The sequence below is a fragment of the Carcharodon carcharias genome, chromosome 12 (genome assembly GCF_017639515.1).
Source record: "Carcharodon carcharias isolate sCarCar2 chromosome 12, sCarCar2.pri, whole genome shotgun sequence".
Lineage (NCBI taxonomy): Eukaryota > Metazoa > Chordata > Chondrichthyes > Lamniformes > Lamnidae > Carcharodon > Carcharodon carcharias.
The window spans coordinates 119,538,296-119,562,907 of NC_054478.1; the positions used below are offsets into that span (position 1 = coordinate 119,538,296).

Genomic DNA, 24,612 nt, shown 5'->3' on the forward strand with positions numbered 1-24,612 from the left:
ATTCTATTGTAAGAAAAAAATCTGATCAAAGATTTGAAGCTGATTCTATAACAGTTTCTTCTACAGCAACTCCCAAACCCATGACTTCCAATCACATAGAGATAGCAGGCAGTTGAAAACCATCACCTGCACACTTCAAGTTACAAACTCACTCCAAGTCACACACCATCCTGGCTTGGAAATCTACTTCCTTCATTGACACTGTTACCATTACTATCAAGCCAGGGATCAGCCCTGGTTCAATGAAGGAGAGGAGGGCATGCCAGCAGCAGCACCAGGCATAGCTAAGAATGAGGTGTAGTTGATCTACACCTAGTTGATCTACAACATAGATACGATGAGATACAACTTATAAGATCCTTCAGGGTCTTGACAAGGTGAATGTGAACAGGATGTTTCATCTTGTGGGAGAATCTAGAACTAGGGGTCACTGTTTAAAAATAAGGGGTCACCCATTTAAGAAAGAGGAGAATTTTTTTCTCGCAGAGGGTCTCGAGTCTTTGGAACTCTCTTCCTCAAAAGGTGGAAGAAGCAGAGTCCGAATATTTTTATGGCAGAGGTAGATAGATTCTTGTTAAGCAATGGGAGTGAAAAGTTATAGGAGTTGGGGGAAATGTGGAGTTGAGGTTGCAATGAGATCAGCCAGGATCTTACGAAATGGCAGAGCAGACTCGAGGGGCTGAGTGGCCTACTCCTGCTGCTAATTCATATGTTTGTATGTATGGGACTATATACATGCCAAACAGCAGAAGCAGTATGTGATAGGCAGAACTAAGCGATCCCATAACCAACAGATCAAAACAAAGCCCTGGAATCCTGCCACATCCAGTCATGAATGGTGGTAGACAGTTAAACAGCTAACAGGAGGATGCTCCACCCAGTATCCCCAATAAAAACAGAAACAGAGCTCTGAAGAAGAGTCATATGGATTTGAAATGATAACTCTGTTTCTCTTACCACAGATGCTGCCAGACTGTTGAGTTTTTCCAGCATTTTATGTTTTAATTCCAGATTTCCAGCATCCACTATATTTTACTTTTATCCACAACCTCAATAATGGAGGTGTCCAGCACATCAGTGCTGGGAGAAGTGCCAAGTGGATAATCCATCTCAACCTCCTCCTGAGGTCACTAGCATCACAGGTGTCAGTCTTCAGCCAATTCCATTCACTCCCCATGATATCAAGAAACAGCTGAAGGCACTAGATACAGCAAAGGCTATTGACACTGACCACATCTCAGCAATAGTAATGAAGACTTGTGCTCCAGAACTTGCTGTGCCCCTCGTCAAGCGATACAAGCAGCTACCCAACTATGTGGAAAAGTTATGTCCTGTCCACAAAAAGCAGGATAAATTCAACCAGGGCAATTACCACCTCATCAGCCTCCTCTCAAGCATCAGCAAAGTGATGAAAAGTGTTGTTGACAAGTGCTATCAAGTGGCACTTACACAGCAATAAACTGCTCACTGATACTCAGTTGGAGTTCTGCCAGGGCCACTCTGCTCCTGGCCTCATTACAGCCTTGATCCAAACATGGACAAAAGAGCTGAACTCAAGAGGTGAGGTGACAATGATTGCCCTTGACATTAAGCAACATTCTACCAAGTGTGGCATCAAGGAGCCCCAGCAAAATTAAGTCAATGTGAATCAGGAGGAAAAATTCTCCACTCAGAGAAAGGATTGCGGTGGTTGGAGGCCAATCATGTCAGTCCCAGGCTATTGCTGCTGGTACAACTGATTGTTTGCCAGGCCAATTCAAAGGGCAGTAAAGAGTTAAGCACATTGCTGCAGGTCTGGAGTTACATGTCAGCCAGACCATGTCAGGACGGTAGATTTCCTTCCCTAAAGGAAATTAGTGAACTAGTTTGATTGTTCAGAAAGCCTGAAGCTGAGCAGCGTGTAGCTGAAGAACTCTGGGGACACAGAAACAGAGTGGAGTGAGCATTCACATCAGGGAGCAAGAATAAAAATCAACTAGAATAATCACCAGCAAAAGCTTTTTGTGGCATTTCATACGCCTCCAAATGGTGAGTGAGAGAGAGAGAGGAAAAAATCTGTAGGGAAGTCACAGAGATGTGCAAGAACAAAAGAGTGGCAAGACCGAGGAACTTCAATAATGTCAGAGTAAAGGATAAAGATTGGAGGAATTTCTGAAATGTGCTCTGGAGAACTTCCTTGATCAGTATGTTCTCAGCCCAATTAGAAAGGAGGCATTGCTGATTTGATACAGGGAAATGAGGTGGAATGAGTGGACCAAGTCTCTGTAGGGGAATATTTGGGTAAGAGTGATCATTGTATATAAAGTTTAGACTAGTAACGGAGAAAAGGAAGGAACAATCTAAAGTAGAGCTTGTAAATTGGAGAAGCGCTAGCATCAATAGGATGAGAGGGAGTCTAGCCAGGGTAAAACGGAACCAAAGACCAACAGGAAAATCTATAACAGAACTTTAATCTTTGAACTTTAAAGGGCCATGTTTCAGGTACAGGCTAGCTACATTCTAACGAAAGTGAAACAGAGGAATCAAAGCCTGGGTTTATAAGGCAAAATTGGAGCCTTACTCAACACTGTATTTCATCTGACTCTTGTGATGAGCAAGAACTTGGATGGCTTAAATAGAACAATTTCTCTGCTAGTGATTTCAACCTGCTCCGATATTCAAGGCCTTTGTGGTTGGATATGGGAACATCATCAAATCCATACATCGCCCCCCACCACGCTGCAGCTATAGCACCAGTAGAATCATTGTCACCACCATGGAAAACTGCTCTATTACATAGCTCTTCCCAGGAATTGCCTGAGCCCAAGATGGCATCATAAGCTATCATGGGAGCATCATGCCCACTGGCCCCACCCCAACCCGAGTAGCTGACAGAGGTGTAGAATTTGTCACGTTTAATCACATCATATTGCTCGGGGAAAGTCGGCTTGGATATCCCATCCAGAATTCCTCTATCCTGAAGGTACTTCTTCCATTGGTTTTCAAAGTAGGGCCTGAAATAAAATGAAAAGGAGATGAGTTATTCAATATTCTGGAGTAATTTTCGCCCCTCATGGTCCATATCAAAAAAGACTAGCACCTTTCACAACCTCAGGACACCCTAAAACACAAATATTTAATTGGCTGTAAAGTGTTACACTATTGTGACATAGAAAACATGGCAGCCAATATATGGAGAGCCGATTGGAGGATAATAGCTTGAACACTTGAATAGCTTGATGGAGAATTCTAGAACCAGGGGACATAGATTCAAGATAAGTGGCAGAAGGTGTAGGGGGGACATGAGGAAGATATATTTTACGCAGAGGGTAGTGGGTGTCTGGAATTCACTGCCCAAGTTGGTGGTAGAGGCAGCAACTCTAAACTCTTTTAAAAAGTACCAGGATCTGCACCTAAAGTGCTGTAAGCTGCAGGGCTATGGGCCGGCTGCAGTAAGGTGGGATTAGAAAGGGTACCTGGGTGTCCTCGGACTAGCATGGACAAAATGGGCCGAATGGCCTCCTTCTGTGCTGTAATTTTTCTATGGTTCTAACACCAGAGAGAGCACCCCAGCTCTCATTATAAATAGCACCATGGGATCTTTTATGTCTGCTCAAGAAAGAACAAATGGAACCTCAGTTCAATGTCTCATCCAAAAGACCTCACCTCCAACAGTGCAACTGCACTGGATTGACAACCTCATCTTGTGTTCAAAACAGGCTGATAGGGGCCTTGGCTAAACAGCTCATCCAATGGACATCACCTGTGAAAATGTGGCACCCCCTCCATAGATTGTGAGCTGGAATCTACAAGATAGCTACATTGTTACATCCAGGGCAAAGGTGACACAAGGAGCAGTGTCGTTCATTTTTGCAGTTGAACGCCATCTGCAGTCCAGTCATTCCAGAGGTGCTGTAGGAGGCATGCTAACACAATTAGAAAGGCATAATTGTACAAGCATTAGCTTGGAGACTCACACGAAAGTGGAAAATTACAAATGGAAAATGAACAATGCAAGATTTTGCACACACCATGCAGCCAGATTCTCAGCAGCATAATGCCCAGCTTTTGCTATGTAGCTCTTTGCTTTCTCCAACACCTCCATCAGGCCCGCTCCCCAGCTCACTACAGGTTTCTTATTCACAGCATATGCTGTGAACAACGCTGCAGCCACCGAGCCCAGGTAGCCAGTGGGGTGGTGGTGAGTCATTCGACCACTTTCAACAGCTACTTCAATCAGCTTGTCTAATTCATCAGGATGGGGAAATCGCAGTCCAATACACATGGCCCGCATGGCAGCACCACATCCACCCCCTCTCGGATTGAATGAGACCTTCCACCCATCAGAACGATCTGGTTTCAATAATCTGGCAGCATTCATACACGTGTCACCTGGCAAAAAGATAATATATTGCATAACATTAACCACTGCCACAATGAGAAAAAATAACTGCTATTAATAAATAGAGAACTCTTGCCTCACCACATGTATAATAAAAAGGTTACTCTTATCATCTCCCAGTTATGTTCCAATATCATAAGCAAACAGAGCATGTTGTTCAAACTGGCCCTACAAATAATGGTCCCAAACCAAGGGCTGGATTTTGTGTGCCCCCGCTGGGCATGTTTTTGGGGGGGCAGGGGATGGGACATAAATAGGTCAGGTGGCTAGCCTTTCCTGCCCACCCCCAAGCTGACCCCCATAAAATGCTAGGTGAGTAGATACCAAAATCCGAAGCCCACCCACCATATGTAAATAAATAATTCAAGGTTATTGAGGCTTATTAACAAGAATAATAACTGCACACACCACAATATGGGTGACATGGGCAGCCGGGTGGGAATGGGCAGGCCGTTATTAAAGGCCAAAATAAACAAAGGCAGGAAGACATTTTCCTCTTTGGCCTCCATCCTGCAGTCCTGGCAGTGCCCACGACTCAGCTCTGGGAGTGCTGAAGCTGCTGGCCAATCAGATTGGCCAGCAGCTCAAGGGTGGGACTTGCACCTGAGTGAAGGGCAGAAGTCTCACGGTTCACCACCTTCCTCGATTGTTTGCGGGGCAGGAAGGCACAAAGCCAGTTGGCTTCTCTTCGACTTTACCTCCACCCTCCTCCATTAAAGTTTCTATGTAAATACATTATTTTAAAGGAACTTTCAACAAAAAACATCATTCATGCCCATATAAAACAGTAAAGTGCCCAAGTAGCGCCAAGGAATAATATCAAATTAATTTACATGATATTCTGTATTGCACTCTTCCTGGCACTCTCCCCTGGTTTAGGTATACTGTTAGGATGTTGTGTACTTGTCACTCTCCCCTTGTGGTAGTTATACTGTCAGGGTGCTGAGTACCTGGCACGCCCCTCAGGTGCTAGCAATATTGTCAGGGTCCTGCGTACCTGGCACTACCGCCCACTAGGTGTTAGTTATACTGTCAGGGTGCTGAGTACCTGGTTCTCCCCCCATATGTTATTTATACTGTCTGGGCGCTGAGTACCTGGCACTCCCCGTGGGTGTTAGTTATACAGTCAGGGTTCTGAACACCTGGCACTCACTAGGGTGTTAGTTATACCGTCAGGATGCTGATCACCAACCAATCTCCCCTGGGTGTTAGATTTACTCTCAGGGTGCTGAGTACCTGACACTCTACTAGAATGTTTCTTATACTGTCAAGGTGCTGAGTATCTGGTACTCCCCCCAGGTGTTAGTTATATTGTCAGGGTGCTGAGTACCTGCCGCTCTCCCCCAGGTGTTAGTTATATTGTCAGGGTGCTGAGTACCTGCCGCTCTCCCCCAGGTGTTAGTTATATTGTCAGGGTGCTGAGTACCTGCCGCTCTCCCCCAGGTGTTAGTTATATTGTCAGGGTGCTGAGTACCTGCCGCTCTCCCCCAGGTGTTAGTTATATTGTCAGGGTGCTGAGTACCTGCCGCTCTCCCCCAGGTGTTAGTTATATTGTCAGGGTGCTGAGTACCTGCCGCTCTCCCCCAGGTGTTAGTTATATTGTCAGGGTGCTGAGTACCTGCCGCTCTCCCTGCCATGTCCTTCATGCATTCCTGGTATTCCCGAGCCAGTCTGCTATATAGCGTTTCCATGGTTTCCTTGGGTCCTTTGCTGGCCACCAGGGCCTGAGCCGTGGCCAGATGCATGACGGTGTCATCGCTCACCTTCCAGCCGGACACATCAATGTGGCGGAGGCCGCCCAGCTTCTGGAGCTGGCTGTGTATCTCCTCCCCACTCGTACAGAACTCCCAGGAGCCGTTCCGGTAACCAAGCGCATCTCCCACCCCGCTCAACACCATGGCCGCCACATACCGCTGAAGCAGAGGCTCCAACATATCAAACCTGACTGCTGCACGAACTGATTCCGACTACTCAATCCGCATTTCCGTCAGCAGCTGCTCTAAGCGAGGCTCGGCCGGGCCGCCATCTTACTGAAGGAAACCTCTCTTCCTGAGTTCCAACGGCACGAGGAGCATTTTGTTCAACTCCTCACTGGCTCGAAACTACTTTCCATGTCCCAGCATTTTAATCTTCATTGGCTGCTAGGTCCTAGGCAAAGGGAGGCGTGGGCGTAGTGGTATTGTCGCTGGAGTAGTAATTCAGAGACCTAGGGTAATTCTCTGGGGTAAAGGCAAAATACTGCAGATGCTGGAAATCTGAAACAAAAACAAAAAATGCTGGAAAAACTCAGCATCTGTGAAAAGAAAGACAAGAGTTAATGGTTCGAGTCCATATGACTTCTTCAGAGCTGAGTTTTTCCAGCATTTTTAATTTTTGTTTGTAATTCTCTGGGGGCTGGGGTTCAAATGCCACCATGGCAGATTGTGGAATTTGAATTCAGTTAAAAAAAAAATCAGGAATTAAAAGTCTAATGATGACGATGGAATCATTGTTGATTCTTGTAAAAAGGCACCTGGTTCACTAATGACGAATCTGTCACCCTTACCTAGTCTGGCCTACATGTGACTCCCGGGCCCTCTGAAATGGCCCAGCAAGCCACTCAGTTGTAACAAACCACTACAATGTCACAAAAAAGGAAAGAAACCAGATGGACCACCCGGCATCGACCTAGGCACCGGAAACGACAAGGCAATCTCAGCCCTGTGGACCCTACAAAGTTCAACTTTGTACCAACGTCTGGGGACAGTTGTCTCAAAGACTAGTCAAGCAACAGTCTGACATAGTCATCCTCATGGAATCATGCCTTACAGTTAATGTCCCAGACACCAACATCACCATCCCTGGGTATGGTCTGTCCCACCAACAGGAGCAGGCCTTGCAGAGGTACACAGTCAGGAGGGAGTTGCCCTGGTAGTCCTCAACATTGACTCTGGACCCCATGAAGTCTCATGGCATCAGCAAGGAAACCTCCTGCTGATTACCACCTACCACAATCCCTAAGCTGAAGAATCAGTGCTTCCCCATGTTGAACACTATTTGGAGGAAGCACTGTGGGTGGCAAGGGCACAGACTGTACTCTGGGTGGGGGTCTTCAATGTCCATCACCATGAGTGGCTCTATAGCACCACTACTGACCGAGCTGGCTGAGCCCTAAATGACAGCTGCCAGACTGTCATTTCCCTCCAACAAGAGGGAAAAACCTCATCTTCACCAACCTGCCTGCCGCAGATGAATCTGTCCATGACAGTATCAGCAGGAGTAACCACCACACAGTCATTGTGGAGATGAAGTCCCGCCTTCACATTGAGGATACCCTCCATCATGTTGTGTGGCACTACCACCATGCTAAATGGGATAGATTTCGAACAGATCTAGCAACTTAAGGCTGGGCATCCATGAGGTGCTGTGGGCCATCAGCAGCAGCAGGATTGTACTCAAACACCATCTGTAACCTCATGACCCGGCATATCCCCCACTCTGCCATTACCATCAAGCCAGGGGAACAACCCTGGTTCAATGAAGAGTGCAGGAGCACATGCCAGAAGCAGCACCAGGCATACCTAAAAATAAGGTGTCAACCTGGTGAAGCTATAACATAGGACTACTTGCATGCCAAACAACATAAGCAGCAAGTGATAGACAGAGCTAAGCGATCCCACAACCAACGGATCAGATCTGCAGTCCTGTCACATCCGGTCACGTGCTAGCAAGCTCAGAAATAGGAGAATAGTGCAGATAAATACATGGCTTAAGAGTTGGTGCAGGAAGGAGGGTTTTAGATTCCTGGATCACTGGGACCATTTCTGGGGAAAGTGGGACCTATACAAGCAGGCCGGTCTACATCTGACCCAGAGCGGGAGTGACATCCTTGCAGCAGGTTTGCCAGTGCTGTTGGGAGGAGATTAAACTAATTCGGCAGGGGGAGGGGACACAAAATGTTTGCAGAATAGGGACACATCATAATACAGTAAAACAATCAAGTCAGAGGGAGTACAGCTGCATTAAGTTTCAAGGGAGTAAGGCAAGGCTGGATGGCCTCTACTTTAATGCCAGTATTACAGGTACAACGGATAAGTTAAGGGTGAAGATTGACACGTGGAATTGTGATATAGTAGCCATCATAGAGATGTGGTTGAGGGAGGGGCAGGATTGGCAGCTCAACATTCTGGGATAAAGGATCTTCAGGCGAGACGGGGGGGGTATAAGAGGAGGCATTGCATTATTAGTTAAGGAGTCATTTATTGCAGTAAGGAGATATGATATCTTGGAGGGGTCATCGAATGAAGCTTTGTGGGTAGAGCTTGGGAATAAAAAAGGGGCAGCCACATTGTTAGGCATTTATTATAGACCCCCAGATAGTCAGCGGGAAATTGAGGAGCAAATGTGTGCATAATTTGCGGAGGTGTGTAAAAACAATAACAATTGGGTAATTATATTAGGTGATTTCAACTTTCCCAACATTAATTGGGATGGACATAATGTTAAGGGCTTGGATGAAGTAGATTCTTGAAATGTATACAGGAGAACTTTTTAGATCAATATGTAGAGGGTCCAACAAAGGATGGCGCAGTGCTGGACCTAATTCTGGGGAATGAAGCTGGACCACCTGAGGCGGTGGTGGGGGAGCATTTTAGAGATAGCAACCACAACACGGTACAGTTTAAGCTTGTTGTGAACAAATAAATAGACAAGCTGCAAAAAAATGTTTTGGATTGGGGGAGAGCGGATTTTAGTAAAATAAGGCAGGATCTGGCCAAGGTAGACTGGGAACAGCTACTCGTGGGGAAATCTACAGAGGAGCAGTTCAAAAAGGAAATGGGGAGGGTACAGGCTCAACATGTTCCCTCTAGGTAATAGTAAGGAGTAATAAGCCCAGAGAACCATGGATGACTAGAGATATTCAGGATACGATGAGAAGGAAAAGAGAGGCTTTTCGCAGGCACAAGGGAAGCAAATCAACGGAGGCATTAGTGGAGTGCAGGGTGGAGCTTAGGAAAGCAATTAGGAGAGCAAAGAGGAGGTATGAGAAAGCTATAGCTGGTAAAAGTAGGGAAAACCCCGAGATTCTATAAGTATATCAATGGGAAGAGGATAACCAGGGAAAGAGCAGGGCCCATTATGGACCAAGGGGGCAATCTATGGGTGGAGCCAGAGGACATCGGTAGTGTTGAACAAATACTTCACATCTGTCTTCACCCAACAGAATGAGGGGAGAGAGACTGCGAGGTTCTTGAAAAAAATTGATATAGGGGGTGACAAGGTATTGGAGGTATTGGCAGGCTTAAAAATGGACAAATCTCCAGGTCTGGATGATTTGTGTCCCAGGAGCACTATATAGCCAGGAATGATTAGGTTGATGCTATACTATACTTGGGAATAATGAGACTATTGGATTCTAGTCTCAGTTCAGATTAAAAGCTATAGGAGGGCAAAGCTCAACTAATATGAGAGATATGAATAAATACATTTGACCCATTTTATTACAATACGATTTTAATCTGATTGCATTTTTTCCCTAGTCCGCTCCACTAAGACCAGTTACTCTTGCTGGTTCAGTTCCATGGCAGCCTCTCTGCATCCAATACCTGTACACAGGAAGTGATAGCAGGCTGTTCGACCAGGAGAAATATCACTGGCTATATGCAAATGTCCATAACATCAGGAGTCTCTAGATAGTGATCGCACAGATCTTGTGGGTGACATCAACCTGGACCTTCCTTTTATTACTCTAGTCCGCACAGGTCTTGTGGGTGACATCAACCTGGACCTTCCTTTTATTACTCTAGTCAAGGTCTACAGGCTGCACAGCACTAGAGGTAGCTGCACTGACGACAAAAAGCATTTTCATAGAAACTTTTATTCAGATCAACACACGTCAAGAATGAATGCCTAAACATTGAATGCAGGTAACATCAGGACAAGAGGAGTAAAAAAACCTGACAATCAATATTAAATCCTTGACCTGTGGAGATGAAGTAGTATTACATGGTTTTTCCTTGTACCTGTTCCCTTTTATCATGCAGCTACCCTTTGTACAGTAACAGCGTTGTCTTTCCAGTCAGAATTGCAGAATGAGAGGTTTACTGATGAATTCTGGCTCTCATATTAAGCCATGAGTGGTGACTATAAAGATGTATGCAGCTACTGGCCCCAATAAGCAGAACCCTGTCTGGCAGGATGATTGTATGTATAGCATTTGGTAGATTCTCTCTAGGACCAATAACACCTTATGTTAACCCTGTGGTGAAGTCTTTTCATCTCTTCTCCAAGTCTTTGCTTTTATCTTCTCAGACATTTTCATTGAATTTTGAAATGGGATCCACAGGAGTCAATTCACTAATAGTCTGTGAGCCCTGGTTGGTTGTAGCTCATCTGTCCTGTTCAGTCTCTTTCCTGTGCAACATTCGGAGTTTATGCTCTGTCGTTCTGTGCACGATCTCCAGCCCATCTCCATCTAACTCTTTCAATAGCAGAAGAATAGCACTCAGCACATTGGATGTGCACTATAAAGAGAAAAACAATACTGAACTTGATAATTAAATTTAAAATAGTTAATTACAACAAAACCTAAAAGAAATACACTGCTTGCTAATCAACAGTCCTACATGTTCTCTCTCCTCCTGGTAAAGTGACTGCGCTATTACTTCTCCATTACTTCATCAAAATTTAAATTAATCTAGCATGATTTACCTTTTCTGTTTTCTGCTCCTCCCACTGTTCAAATCAAGAATCATCGCATTGCGTTCTATTCTAACTGATTCTCTTCCAGGGCCTCAAAATTGGGTCTTCCTATCCTCATCCAATTGGCAGCCTTTTACATCCTCAACTTGCTTTTTCTAACCCCACACAATACACCATTGTTCAACAAGTGTGTAGGTAGTAGAGAAATTGGATAGGACAAAATTCTTAAACATTGGGCAGCACTCAGCAGAAAAAGTATGTGATGCATCCTAGGTTGCTGAGGGAATCAAGCATAATTTCTGCTTATACTAGGAATACCTTGTGGATTATGCTCATGCAGGAAATGCACCTTTACAGTATAAGGTCTAATACTGCATCAGTACCAAATCTACAAGCAAGACACCTTCCTTTGCATTAAACATGGCATAATTCCATAGGAAAGATACAACAATGCAATTTTCTGAAGTATCGGAACCCAATGTTTTAAATATGTTCAATATTTTGAAGGCAAAGCTGCATTGCTCGTTAGACGTACCCATCCAGGAAAGTTAGGGGCGGGTGTGGGCCTTAGTTTGAAGATCCTGCATTCGCTCTGAGCCGCAGATACTGCAGAATTTTTATTTGCTTTTTGTTTTTGCTGCAATATTTCAGCATCCCTCTGCTTTCTGGATGCAGCAGATAAACCATTAGCCTTTTTTTTCTGTTTACTTTGCTCACTTGATTTTTTTTTTGCATTTTTCTGACGAGCAAGTTCTCGTTGATTACCACGGGTCATCCTGTCTCCGCGACAGCTGAATCTACTCCTGCAAACTGCCCCAGGTGCCGCAACCTAACCTATTGGAGGCTCTGGCCACAATCTTTCAATCCTCCTTGGATTTGGAAGTTGTGCCATAGGACTGGAGGATTACAAACATTACACACCTGTTCAAATAAAAGGGAGCAGGATAAACTTGGCAAATATAGGCCAGTCAGCCCAACGTCAATGGTGGTGGGGGGAGTTTAGAGAAACATTATTACAGAACAAAATTAATTTACTCATAGAAAAATATTGGTCAGTTAATGAAAGGCTGCATGCATTTGTTAAAGATAAATCATGCTTGACTAATTTTAGTGATTTTTGATGAAGTAATGGAGAGGATTGATGAGGGGAACACAGTCACTTTGGAAAGGTATTTGATGAAAAACACCATATAGAGTTGTTAGAAAAATTGAAGCCCATGGGAATAAAGGGGCAGTAGCAGCATGAACACAAAATTGAGAAAAGAGACAGAAAACAGAGTAGTGGTGAAGAGTTATCTGCTAGACTAAAGGAAAACATTAAGGAGGCAATTTAAAACGATTTTTCGGGCACGGCCACTTTTACAGTTGGTGGATGGGCCAATCAGCAGGTGGCCTTTACATTTTTGCTCAAATCTCGATCCAGTGCGGGATGAAATCTCTCTGGGGAAATAAAATTTAAAAAAACAGTCCCCAGATATCTCTTATGAGCTATGTTTTCAGATGCTTGATTGTGCTGCATGGACATATTTTGCATCATTTTTGTTATTTTGTTTATTCTGTGGAGGTCTGCAGCTCCCTGAGGCAGCTGTCTGCCTTCAGGGAGCTGTGGAAGTGCTCACCAGCACCCGCAATTATGTTGGCACCCCCACCGGCAATGCTGAACCTTTCTCAGTGCGCCTTTCACGCTGGCTGGCCAGCCAACGTGAAATCAATCAGGGGCCGATCGTGGTCAGGAACCTGTTTCCCGTCCACTCCCTTGCCTGCCGGATCGCACGCGCCTGATGAATGAAAAATTCAGACCATAGAGTCAAGTCCCCCAAGCGGTCAGTATTAATGTTTTTTTTAATGTATACATTAATGATTTGGTGTTCAAAGTTTGCAGATGACATGAAACTCAGAAATGTCGTAAACAATGAGGATGATAGTAACAGACTTAAGTAGGACTGATGAAATGGGCAGACACATGATAGATGAAATTAAAGTGGAGAAGTATAAAATGATTCACTCTGCATGAAAAATGAGGAGAGGCAGTATAAATTAAAGCAGGCAGGAGCAGAGAGACCAGGGATGTACATCCTTGAGGGTGGCAGGACAAGTTGAGGTCATCAAAATAAATAAATAGATAGAAAAGCAAGGAAGTAATGCTGAACCTATATAAACCACTGGCTAGGCCCTAACTGGAATACTGTGTCCACTCTGGGCACCACACTTAAGGTTTCAGTGATTTCATTCCAAGTTTCTCCCAGATTTTACTAGAGTGAAAACCAGTTTGATCAGTAAATGCTACCCTAGAATTGGACAGGTCAGTGGCCTGTCCTGTCTACAACAGTATCTCTGTCTCATGTTTCTTTGAAAGGTTGAAGAGAAGATTTATTTTGCCAGTGCCAGGTTTAAGGGACTTAAGATGCATGGAGAGACCAAAGAAACATGGGGATTTTCTCCTCACAGCAGAGGAAGTTAAAAGGCAGGTTCAAAATCTGTTCAAAATCATGGGGGAATTTTACAGTACCTAGGGAGAAACCATTTCCAGTGGTAGCAAAGTATGTAACTAGAAGGCTCAGATTAAGGTCATTGACAAAAGAACCAGAGGTGACATGAGGATTTTTTCTATTAACGAGCAAATGGCTACGATCTGGAATGCACTGTCAGAAAGGATACTAGAAGGAGATTCAATAACAACTTACAAAAAGGAATTTGAAGGGGAAAATTTTGCAGCACAGTGGGACCAATTGGCAGTTCTTTCAAAGATGGGCCTAATAACTATGCTGTAAGATTCAATGATTCTATCACAAAGTGCACAGCAAGTACTTAACTCACCCTTTTGGTGCCATTACAGGCTTTAAGTTCCTTCACTGCAACAGAAGAGGAAAATTTGTCTCTTCCCAGTGGTTTCATTCCAAGTTCTTCACGGATTTTACTAGAGTGAAAAGCAGTTTGATCAGTAAATGCTACCCTAGAATTGGACAGATCAACGGCCTGTCCTGTCTACAACTGTAGGGGTTTGGCTGTGCCATTATTGTGGCTAAAAAAATTGGTTGCTGCACCTCTGTAGTTGGAATACACACTGGGCTGGATTTTCATGGCATCAGGGAGATTCCATTGAGGGGCGAAAGTGCAAACTCGGACCCCATTCCAGGATTCCGAACCCCATTCCTGGAGTTTCCGATTTTTATCAGTGCCCTTTAAAGTTGCGGGCTGGTTCGAGTTGCAAGCCTACACCATACACTCCCAACCTGTCTGGCTACATAGCAAAGATAGGCATGTTCTAGTCCTCCGCAATTTTCATGGAGTTGGGTCAGTTGTTAAAGGGCTCGTGGTTGACAGCACCTCAGAAGTGAGGATGCCTTTTGGGACACCTCATGAGGACACCTTTTTAAAGGTAAGTTCAAAAGGTCTTACGCATGGCTACCATGCCATAAAAAGCCCCATCACCTGCTCTCAATGGCTCCTCATACCCTCCATGCCAAGCTATACCCCTTCACTCAAACCCCCATGTTTCCTCATGCCTACTTGTGCCTTTCCACCCACCCCCATGGCTTCTCATAACCCCCATGTCAAGTTAAGTCCCTCCAGCCCCATGGCCGTCATACCCTCCATACCAAGCACTTCTATGTCTTTTCACCCACTCTATACAAAACCAACGAACCCTATAGTGACAGTAATATGTATTAAAAAAGCTTTAAAAGAACAGTAATTCATTTTTTGGCCTGTAGTGAAAGCAATTTTTGTGAAACTGTCAATCATCCAGACCCTTTAAAGTATCAATAGCAGAAACTGCAAGTACTTGAAACCTCTTTATCTTCTGTAAATAAGCATTGTGAAATTGACAGCTGAGAGAGCCAGAGCTGTCAATCAAGCAATGTTTTCCCTGGGGCTCAGTTGTTTCAGCACTTCAATGGATGTCTGGGCTAGAGCCCCAGGAACAACATTGCTTGATTGACAGCTCTGTATCTCTGATCTATTCGGTCAATTTCACAATGTTTATCATTTTAATTTTTATGAATGAATGACTTAAGTTTTTTTTTTTAAACACATCCTATTGCCACTCTGGAGTTCATCAGATGAATGAGAATGGTAGTCCCATAGCTTGGTATAGAGGCTCTGAGGGGCCATGGGAGTTGGGTGGAGGGCATGAGTTGGCATGGGGAGTGTGTGGGGTGTGATGGGATGTGAAGGGTGAGGGCTAGAGGGCCTTACTGTTTTCATTATAACTGGGACGGAGCCAGGGCTTTTAAACAGCTTGCCTCAGCAGCCAGAAATCCCTGTGGTTGCCTCCAACTTCCATCTGGGGGTGCTGGGCCCAACTCCAATTAGCACATGTCCTCCAGAACGAAAATGCCACCTTTGTGAGCACTTTCTTCCAAGACAGGTGTGTCAAGGCAGGAAATTTCTCAACTCCCTGGAAGATGAAAATCCAACCCACTATCTGGATAGGTCTCCAGTGTCAATGACTCATAAGCCATTCTGTAGTCCATTCTGAAGTCTTCAATTACATTTGACTGCAGGCATGACCGGGGCCAATGACAGGAATCAGCCCTTCCCTGATGAATTACCAGGCTGTGATTTCCCAGATTTACACAGTGTCAGATACATAAAAGTCATACACAGCATGAAGCACTGTTTACACTGTACCATCAATCATTCCTTAGAGAAGGTACAGCATATGTTACATACAGGGTAAATCTCCCTCCCATGAAATTCTCAAAGAACAGGTGTAGCTTGGGTTATATAGTGCGAAGGTTCTTCCACACTTCCCATCAACATTCAGAGCATATACAGCACAGATTAGGTACAGAGTGAAACACCCTCATAGCAAAATAATAGATATTTTCATGTGCATATATATTCTGCAAAATATTTTTTGAAAGATAAATGGTAAAGTAACATTTTCCACAAGTTTTTTCTGATGTTACCAAATTTACCATGGGGTCAAGATTTACTCTTCCACTTTCAATGCTCATTAACATTGGGAATCACAGTTGACCACTAGACAATAGGGAATTAGAGAATGGTTTTTAATCTATTGGATTTGGTTTAACCTTCAGCTCTGCTCTCTTGAATTCACTTATTCTTTTTCCCCCTGCTTGGTGTCCTGATTCTCCTATTAAGTGCCTCAGCCCCTTTCCTGCATTAAGAGACTATTTTTATGCAAATACAGCCCAACCGACACGATGAAGGTCTCCTCTACCTACTGCGAATATTCTTTTTGAAATTGAGCTCCAAAGTGGTGTGGGCCAACAACACAGATCTTCCCTCAAATGTGGCAGAAGTGTCAGTCACCAGAAGACATTGATTTAACCGAATTGGAAAAACGGAATTGGAGGTGGTGAGGGGTTGGAGTGGGAGAGACGCAGAGAATTTTGTTTCATGTGGTGAGTTACGATGATCTTGAATGCACTGCTTGAAAAGGTTGGGGGAAGCAGATTCTGTACTAACTTTCAAAAGGAAATTGTATAACTTCTTGAAAATAGAAACAATTACAAGGATGCAGGGAAAGAGCAGATCAGTGAGACTAATTCTCTTTCGTTGAGCATATGGGCGAAATTACCTCTTGTGCTGTAGGATTCAATAAGTTGACAATCCCAACTGAAAGAGACCATGGGTTATATTGTTTCATAGTTTGCCATTGTGAGATTTGAACTCTTGATCTTGGGGTTACAAACCCAGTACCATAACCACTTGGCTATTTAGGCCAAGCTCCGAGACCATGGGTTATGGTGTGTCCAATCCCACACTAATGAAATAAGGGACACAGATGGTTAGAATTTAAGTGTGCTATATTTATCCTGGAATGCTTAACACCAATGATGGATCACCAAATTGGGAATGCTCCATTCTCCAGAACTTAACATGCCTTCAAGGAAAACAAACCTTTTAGTATAAAACCTCAGGTAGAGCAAACAATCTTCCAAAAGGATCTAGGAGTGAATATTTAAATCAGGTTACATGGAAATCAACCCTGCTATCTGCAGTTCACTGTTAAATGTCACATTTCTAAAAAAAAATCAATTGTTTGTGATAGTGAACCTGTTAAACCTGCTAACTGAATTCAAAAACAGAAAGTTAATCCTGTCCCCTCCTCACTTTGTCTCTTCCATCCTGAAGCTTAAGACATCGCTTTCCATTTCGGTGCTTGGTTCAGAAGTGCCAGATTCTCTCCTGGAGTGGTTCGCTGTTGGCTCCATGGGCTCTTTGCTTAGCATGGCAGCCATCTCTTCTCCATCCTCTAAAGCTTGAGCCAGCTCCTCGTCTGTCACCACTACAACAGATGAATTATAAAGTTTCAGTAAAAACAGTTCAATAACTTTCACTAACTGAGACCATACTTTCCTTCCGCCACCTCTGCCTAACTGAAAAGCTGCTGACCCATTCAGCCCCTCGAGCCTGCTCCACCATTTAATGGCTGACCTGATAGTAACCCGCATCCCACCAACCCCCGATAAACTATCATCCCTTGCTTACCAAGAATCTATCCACCTCTGCCTTAAAAATATTCAAAAGCTCTGCTTCCACCACCTTTTCAGGAAGAGTTCCAAAGACCCTCAGTAAAACAATTTAATCTCATCTCCATTTTAAATGGGCCACCCCTTATTTTTAAAACTGTGATCCCTAGTTCTAGATTCTTCCACAACAGGAAACATCCTCTCCACACCCACCCTCTCAAGAACTCTTAGGTTTCAACCAAGTCACCTCTTAACTCTTCTAAACTCCAGCGTATACAAGCCTAGACTGTCCAACCTTTCCTCATAAGATGACCCGCCCATTTCAGGTGTTAGTCTTCTCTGAACTGCTTCCAACTCATTCCAACACATTCATCCTTTCTTAAATAAGGTGACCAAGACTGTACACAGTACTCCAAATGTGGTCTCACTGGTGCCCTGTAGAACTGAAGCATAACCTCCCTAGCTTTCCTAATTACTTGTTGTACTTGCATACTAGCCTTTTGTGATTCATGCACTAGGTCACCCAGATCCCTCTGCATCCTTTCACTATTTGGATAAAATGCTTCTCTTTTATTCTTCCTGCCAAAATGGACTATTTCATATTTTCCCACATTATACTCCATTTGCCAGAACTTTGCCCACTCACTTAACCTATCCATACCTGCTTGCAGCCTCCTAAGTCCTCTTCACAACTTACTTTCCTACCTTTGTGTCATCAGCAAATTTGGCAACCATCCCTTCAACCAAGTCATTTATATAAATTGTAAACAGTTGAGGTCCCAGCACTGATCCCTGTGGCACACTACTCGTTACATCTTGCCAACCTGAAAAGACCCATTTTTGCCTACTCTCTGCTTCCTGTTAGCCAGCCAATCTTCTATCCATGTCAATATGTTACCCCCTACACCATGAGCTTTTATTTTCCGCAATAGCTTTTGATATGGCACTGTATCAAATGCCTTGTGGAAATCTAAGTACAGTATATCCACCAGTTCCCCTTTATCCACGGCACATGTTACTTCCTCAAAGAATTCCAACAAGTTGGTTAAACATGATGTCCCTTTCAGAAAATCACATTTACTCTGCCTGATGACCTTGAGCTTATCCAAGTACCTTGCTATAACCTCTTTAATAATAGCTTCCAACATTTTCCCTACAACAGATAAGCTAACTGGCCTACAGTTTCCCGCTTTCTGTTTCCCTCCCTTCTTGAATAATGGAATTACATTTGCTATTTTCCAATCTAATGAGGCCTTCCCAAATCTAGGGAGTTTTGGAAAATTAAAACCAATGTATCACTAGACACTTCTTTTAAGACGCTAAGATGATGTCCATCGGCACCTGGGCTCTTGTCAGCTCCAGCAATTTACTCAGTACCACTTCTCTTGTGACTGTAATTTTCTTGCCTTCCTTCCCCACTTCCATTCTCTAGTTTATAGCTGCTTCTGGGAAGTTACTTGTATCCTCTATAGTGAAAACCGATACAAAATACCTGTTCAATTAATTTGCCATCTCCTTGTTTTCCATGATCAATTCTCCAGACTCACTTTCTACCAGACCAACACTTACTTTGTTAACTCTTTTCTTTTTTAAATATTTACAAGAACTCTTACCATCTGTTTTTATATTTCTGGCTAGCTTTCTCTCATACTCCAATTTTCTCTCCTTATTAATCTTTCAGTCATTCTTTGCTGTTCCTTATACTCTGTATAATCTTCTGGCCTTCACCTATCTTTGCACAATGATATGATTTTTCTTTAAGTTTGCTGCTATCTTTAACATTTCTAGTTAACCACAGGTGGTATGTCCGTTCCTTGGACTTTTTCTTACTCGTTGGAATGTATCTATTCTGTGCATTCTAAAATGTCGCCTTAAATATTAGCCACTGCATCTCTATTGACCCATCCCTTAACCTAATTTGTCAATTTACTTTAGCCAGCTCAGCTTTCATGCCTTCATAATTGCCCTTATTTAAGTTTAAAAACATAGTATCCGACCCACTCCTCTCTCCCTCAAACTGAATATAAAATTCAATCATATTATGGTCGCTGCTACCCAGGGGCGCCTTCACTATGAGATCATTAATTACTCCCATCTCATTGCACAATACCAGGTCTAGTATAGCTTGCTCTCTGGTTGGCTCCAGAACATACTGTTCTAAGAAACTATCCTGGAAACTATCCTGAAAACATTCAATGTACTCCTCAACTAGGCTATCTTTGCCCATCTGACTTTTCCAGTCTATATGCAAATTAAAATCTCCCTTTCTGACAGGTTCCAATTATTTCTTCCTTCATGCTCAACCATACCATGTGGTTACTGTTAGGGGGCCTGTACACAATTCCCACAACTGACTTCTTGCCTTAACTATTTCTCATCTCTATCCAAACCGTTTCCACATCCTGGTTTCCTGAACTTAAGTCATCCCTCTCTATTGTGCTAATACCATCACTAACTAACAGAGCCACCCCTCCACATGCATGAAATACATGAATAGGATGGGAATAGAGGGATACGACCCCGGAAGTGCAAAATGTTTTAGTTGACGGGCAATGTGATCGGCGCAGGCTTGGAGGGCCGAAGGGCCTGTTCCTGTGCTGTACTTTTCTTTCTTTCTTTGTTCTTTGTTCTGTGACACATCACCTGTCTTGACATCCTTAATGTGTTTTAATTAACTACTTAATTACTTTATTCAATTATATATTTTACTTTTGTTTTTATATATTTTATTAACCATACCACCAGTTGCTAGGCTATTTTGAACCTTAGGAATAGAATAAACCTTAGTCATTTACCAGATACTCACCAAATAACTAGTTTCTTCCCCTGTAGCAGAGTATTACCTCTTCCTGAAGGCTGAGAAAGTAGAAAGCAAAACAGCACCTCTTTTTCTTCCTTCCCTAGCTCTCTTAATTACCCAACTCCTAGCACTCTAAGTCACACTTCTTGCAGTGAACCTTACTCAAAGCTCCTCTTTCCCCCTATGCACCAAATTCCCACTTGAACTAAATTCCCAAATATACTCTGTCTCACTCAGGCTCAAGTCTCCACTCACTGATCCCACGCCTCTTAATTTACTCATACTGGGTGAAGCCACTCATTTCCCTCTGTATCTCAGCCATTCTTTATCTATATGATTCTAGACAATGAATCTGATTCACAATTGAATCTGATCCTGTCCTCATACACTTACAAATCCTAATACAGACTTCCCAGGCTGGATCCAATTAATAGTGGAACCATCAAACTACAGATGTTTCAAGCACAGGGAAGGCCATTTTCCAATTGTTTATGTACTGGTTCTGCGATAGAGCCTTCCAAAATTAATTCCACTGTCCCCCAGAGCTCTGAAGCTGTTTCAAGCATTGATCCATTTTTGCCTTAAAACATAGAAAGATATTTGTCTCTTTGTAGAAATAGTAGGATGAATACGTGGCTGAAGAGATGGTGTGAAGGGGAGGGTTTCAGATTCCTGGGACATTGGGACTGGTTCCGGGGGAGGTGGGACCAGTACAAACTGGATGGGTTATACCTGGGCAGGACTGGGACTGATGTCCTAGGGGGAATATTTGCAACAGTGGTTGGGGAGGGTTTAAACTAAAATGGGAGGGGGATGGGAACCTATGCAAGGAGTCAGAGGAGGGGGAATCAAGGACAAGAACAAAAGACAGGGAGGGGAATAAGAAAAGTGATAGGCAGAGAAATCAAGAGCAAGAATCAAACAGCGCCTCAGTGAAAAATAATGGGAACGGGACAAGTAATGTTAAGAAAACAAGCCTTAAGGCTTTGTGCCTTAACCCGAAGAGCATTCGCAATAAAGTGGATGATTTAACCGCACAAATGATATAGTCGGGATTACGCAGACATGGCTGCAGGGTGACCAGGGATGGGAACTGAACATCCAGGGGTATTCAGTATTTAGGAAGGACAGACAAAAGGAAAAGGCGGTGGAGTTGCATTGCTGGTTAAAGGGGAAATTAACGCAATAGTGAACATTAGCTTCGACGATGTGGAATCTGTATGGGTACAGCTGAGAAACACTAGGGCCAAAAAATGTTAGTGGGGGTTGTAGATAGGCCCCCAAACTGTAGTGGTAATGTTGGGAATGGCACTAAACAGGAAATTAGAGATGCATGCAGTAAAGGAACATCTGTAATTATGGGTGACTTTAATCTAAAAATGTACTGGGCAAATCAAATTAGTAACAATGCTGTAGAGGAGGAATTCCTGGAGCGTATACACAAAGGAGGACACAAATAACATACCAGAAATGTTGGAGAACACAGGGTTTAGTGAGAGGGAGGAACTGAAAGAAATCAGTATTAGTGGGGAAATGGTGTTGGGGAAATTAATGGGATTGAAGGCCAATATATCCCCAGGGCCTGATAATCAACATTCTAGAGTACTTAGGGAAGTAGCCCTAGAAATAGTGGATGCATTGGTGGTCATCTTCCAAGATTCTATAGACTCTGGAATAGTTCCTACAGATTAGAGGGTAACTCATGTAACCCCACTGTTTAAAAAGGGAGGTAGAGAGAAAACAGGGAATTATAGACCAGTCAGCCTGACGTCGGTAGTGGGGAAATTTCTAGAGTCCATTATAAAAGTTTTAATACCTGAGCACTTGGAAAACAGTGGCAGAATCGGACAGACTCAGCTTGGGTTTATGAAAGGGAAATCACGCTTGACAGATCTACTTCTTATGGCTTGTTATGGACAAAGAAATAGAAAAGTTGCAAAAAAAATCTTTTGGATTGGGGGAGAGTGGATTTTAGTAAAATAAAGCAGGATCTGGCCAAGGTAGACTGGGAGCAGCTACTCGTGGGGGGCATTCAAAAAGAAAGTGAAGAGAGTACAAGCTCAACATGTTCCCTCTAGCGTGATAGGAAGGAGTAACACGCCCAAAGAACAATGGATGACCAGAGATATTCAGGATACGATGAGAAGGAAAAGAGAGGCTTTTAGCAGGTGCGAGGGGAGCAAATCAGCGGAGGCATTAGTGGAGTACAGAAAGTGCAGGGTGGAGCTTAAGGAAGCAATTAAGAGAGCAAAGAGGGGATATGAGAAAGCTCTCGTCTCCTGCTGGTAAAAGTAGGGAAAATCCCAAGATATTCTATAAGTATATCAATGGGAAGAGGATAACCAGGGAAAGAGTAGGGCCCATTAGGGACCAAGGGGACAATCCATGGGTGGAGCCAGAGGACATTGGTAGAGTGTTGAGCCAATACTTCACATCCGTCTTCACCCAAGAAAATGAGGATGAAGGTATGGAACCCGGGGAAAGAGACTACGAGGTTCTTGAGCAAATTGATATAGGGAGTGACAAGGTATTGGAGGTGTTAGCAGGCATAAAAGTGGACAAATCTCTAGGTCCGGATAATTTATGCCCCAGACTGCTGAGGGAGGCAAGGGGCTCGGACCCAAATTTTTAATTTCTCTCTGGCCGGGGGAGGGGGGGGGGGGGGGGGGGGGGGGGGCGGTGCAGAGGACTGGAGAACAGCTAATGTGGTTCTGTTATTTCAGAAGGATTGTGGAGAGAAGCCAGGGCACTACAGGCCAGTGAGTCTCACGTTAGTAGTAGGGAAACTATTGGAGAAAATTCTGAAGGAGAGAATCTAACTCCACTTGGAGAGGCAAAGTTTGATCAGTGGTAGTCAGCATGGCCTTGTCAGAGGGTGGTTTTGCCTAACAAATTTGATTGAATTTTTTGAGGAGGTGACTAGGTGTGTAGATGAGGGTAGTGCAGTTGATGTAGTTTATATGGATTTTAGCAAAGCCTCTGACAAGGTCCCACATGGGAGTCATATAAAGAAGGAAAAAACACATGGGATACAGGGTAATTTGATAAGGTTGATTCAAAGATGGCTTAGTTGTAGGAGACAGAGGGTGATGACAGAAGGCTGCTTTAGTGACTGGAAGCCAGTATCCAGTGGCGTATTGGATCTGTGCTGGGTCCCCTATTATTCGTCATTTATATAAATAACAAAACATGTCTATGCGGGAGGTAGGATTAGTAAATTTGCGGATGACACAAAGATGGGCCGAGTGGTTAACAGTGAGGTTGAGTGTCTTGGGCTACAGGAAGATGTACACGGGATGATCAAATGGGCAGATAAGTGGCAGATGGAATTTAACCCTGAAAAGTATGAGGTGATACACTTTGGAAGGAGTAGTTTGACAAGGAAGTATTCAATGAATGGCATGACACTAGGAAGTTCCGGGGAACAAAGGGACCTTGCGTGTGTGTCCATAGATCTCTGAAGGCGAAAGGGCATGTTAGTGGGGTGGTGAAAAAGGCATATGGGACACTTGCCTTTATCAATCAAGGCATAGATTACAAAAGTAGGGAGGTCATGTTGGAGTACTGTGTGCAGTTCTGGTCACCACATTATAGGAAGGATGTGATTGCACTGGAGGTGGCGCAGAGGAGATTCACCAGGATGTTGCCTGGGATGAAACATTTAAGTTACGAAGATAGGTTGGATAGATTTGGGTTGTTTTTGTTGGAGCAGAGAAGACCTGATCGAGGTTTGCAAGATTATGAAGGGCATGGACAGGTTGGATAGGGAGCAGCTGTTCGTCTTAGTTGAAGGGTCAGTCACAAGGGGACACAAGTTCAAGGTTTAGGGGGAGGACGTGAGGAAAAGCTTTTTTACCCAGAGGGTGGTGACGGTCTGGAATGCACTGCCTGGGAGGCAGGTGAAGGCGGGTTGCCTCACATCCTTTAAAAAGTAGCTGGATAAGCACTTGGCATGTCATAACATTCAAGGCTACGGGCCAAGTGCTGGTAAATGGGATGAGGTATATAGGTCAGGTGTTTCTCACATGTCGGTGCAGACTTGATGGGCTGAAGGGCCTCTTCTGCACTGTAAAATTCTGTGATTCTGGAATTTTTCAAGGATGTAACTAGTAAAGTTGATGAGGGGGAGCCAGTGGATGTAGTTTATTTGGACTTTCAGAAAGCTTTGGACAAAGTCCCACATAAGAGATTAGCGTGTAAAATTAAAGCGCATGGGACTGGGGATAGTGTATTGAGATGGAATGAAAACTGCTTGGCAGACAGGAAACAGAAAAGGAATAAACAGGTCTTTTTTCCGAATGGCAGGC

The 24,612-nt window shown here is 43.8% G+C and overlaps 2 protein-coding genes across 3 annotated transcripts in view; both read right to left on the reverse strand.

The window, feature by feature from the left end:
* Window positions 1–2,433: 2,433 nt before the first annotated feature.
* LOC121284593 (protein ADP-ribosylarginine hydrolase-like) lies at window positions 2,434–6,468 on the reverse strand. The gene is made up of 3 exons (XM_041200082.1): window positions 6,000–6,468; window positions 4,011–4,371; window positions 2,434–2,993 (listed from the first exon to the last, which is right to left on the reverse strand). Exons 1-3 carry the CDS (start codon window positions 6,313–6,315, stop codon window positions 2,561–2,563), a joined length of 1,110 nt encoding a protein of 369 aa, XP_041056016.1. The 5' UTR covers window positions 6,316–6,468; the 3' UTR covers window positions 2,434–2,560.
* Window positions 6,469–10,222: 3,754 nt separating this feature from the next.
* cfap410 (cilia and flagella associated protein 410) overlaps window positions 10,223–24,612 on the reverse strand; it is a 65,493-nt gene continuing 51,103 nt past the window's right edge. For both annotated transcript variants that reach the window (XM_041200806.1, XM_041200807.1), the window contains exons 5-7: window positions 17,147–17,321; window positions 13,880–13,979; window positions 10,223–10,884 (exon numbers count right to left, since the gene is read on the reverse strand). In XM_041200806.1, coding sequence (XP_041056740.1) covers window positions 10,750–10,884; window positions 13,880–13,979; window positions 17,147–17,321 — 410 coding nt within the window. In that variant the 3' untranslated portion in view covers window positions 10,223–10,749. The remainder of the gene's footprint in view (window positions 10,885–13,879; window positions 13,980–17,146; window positions 17,322–24,612) is intronic.

Bases quoted from the DNA above. Each gene is read 5' to 3' on its own strand.
- LOC121284593 (XM_041200082.1), bottom strand. From the start codon at position 6,315: ATGTTGGAGCCTCTGCTTCAGCGGTATGTGGCGGCCATGGTGTTGAGC. The intron at 4,372-5,999 runs GTACTCAGCACC...TCTTTTTGCCAG, and splicing joins CATGGCAGGGAGAGCGGCAG to GTGACACGTGTATGAATGCT. The intron at 2,994-4,010 runs GTGTGTGCAAAA...ATTTTATTTCAG, and splicing joins GCTGAGAATCTGGCTGCATG to GCCCTACTTTGAAAACCAAT.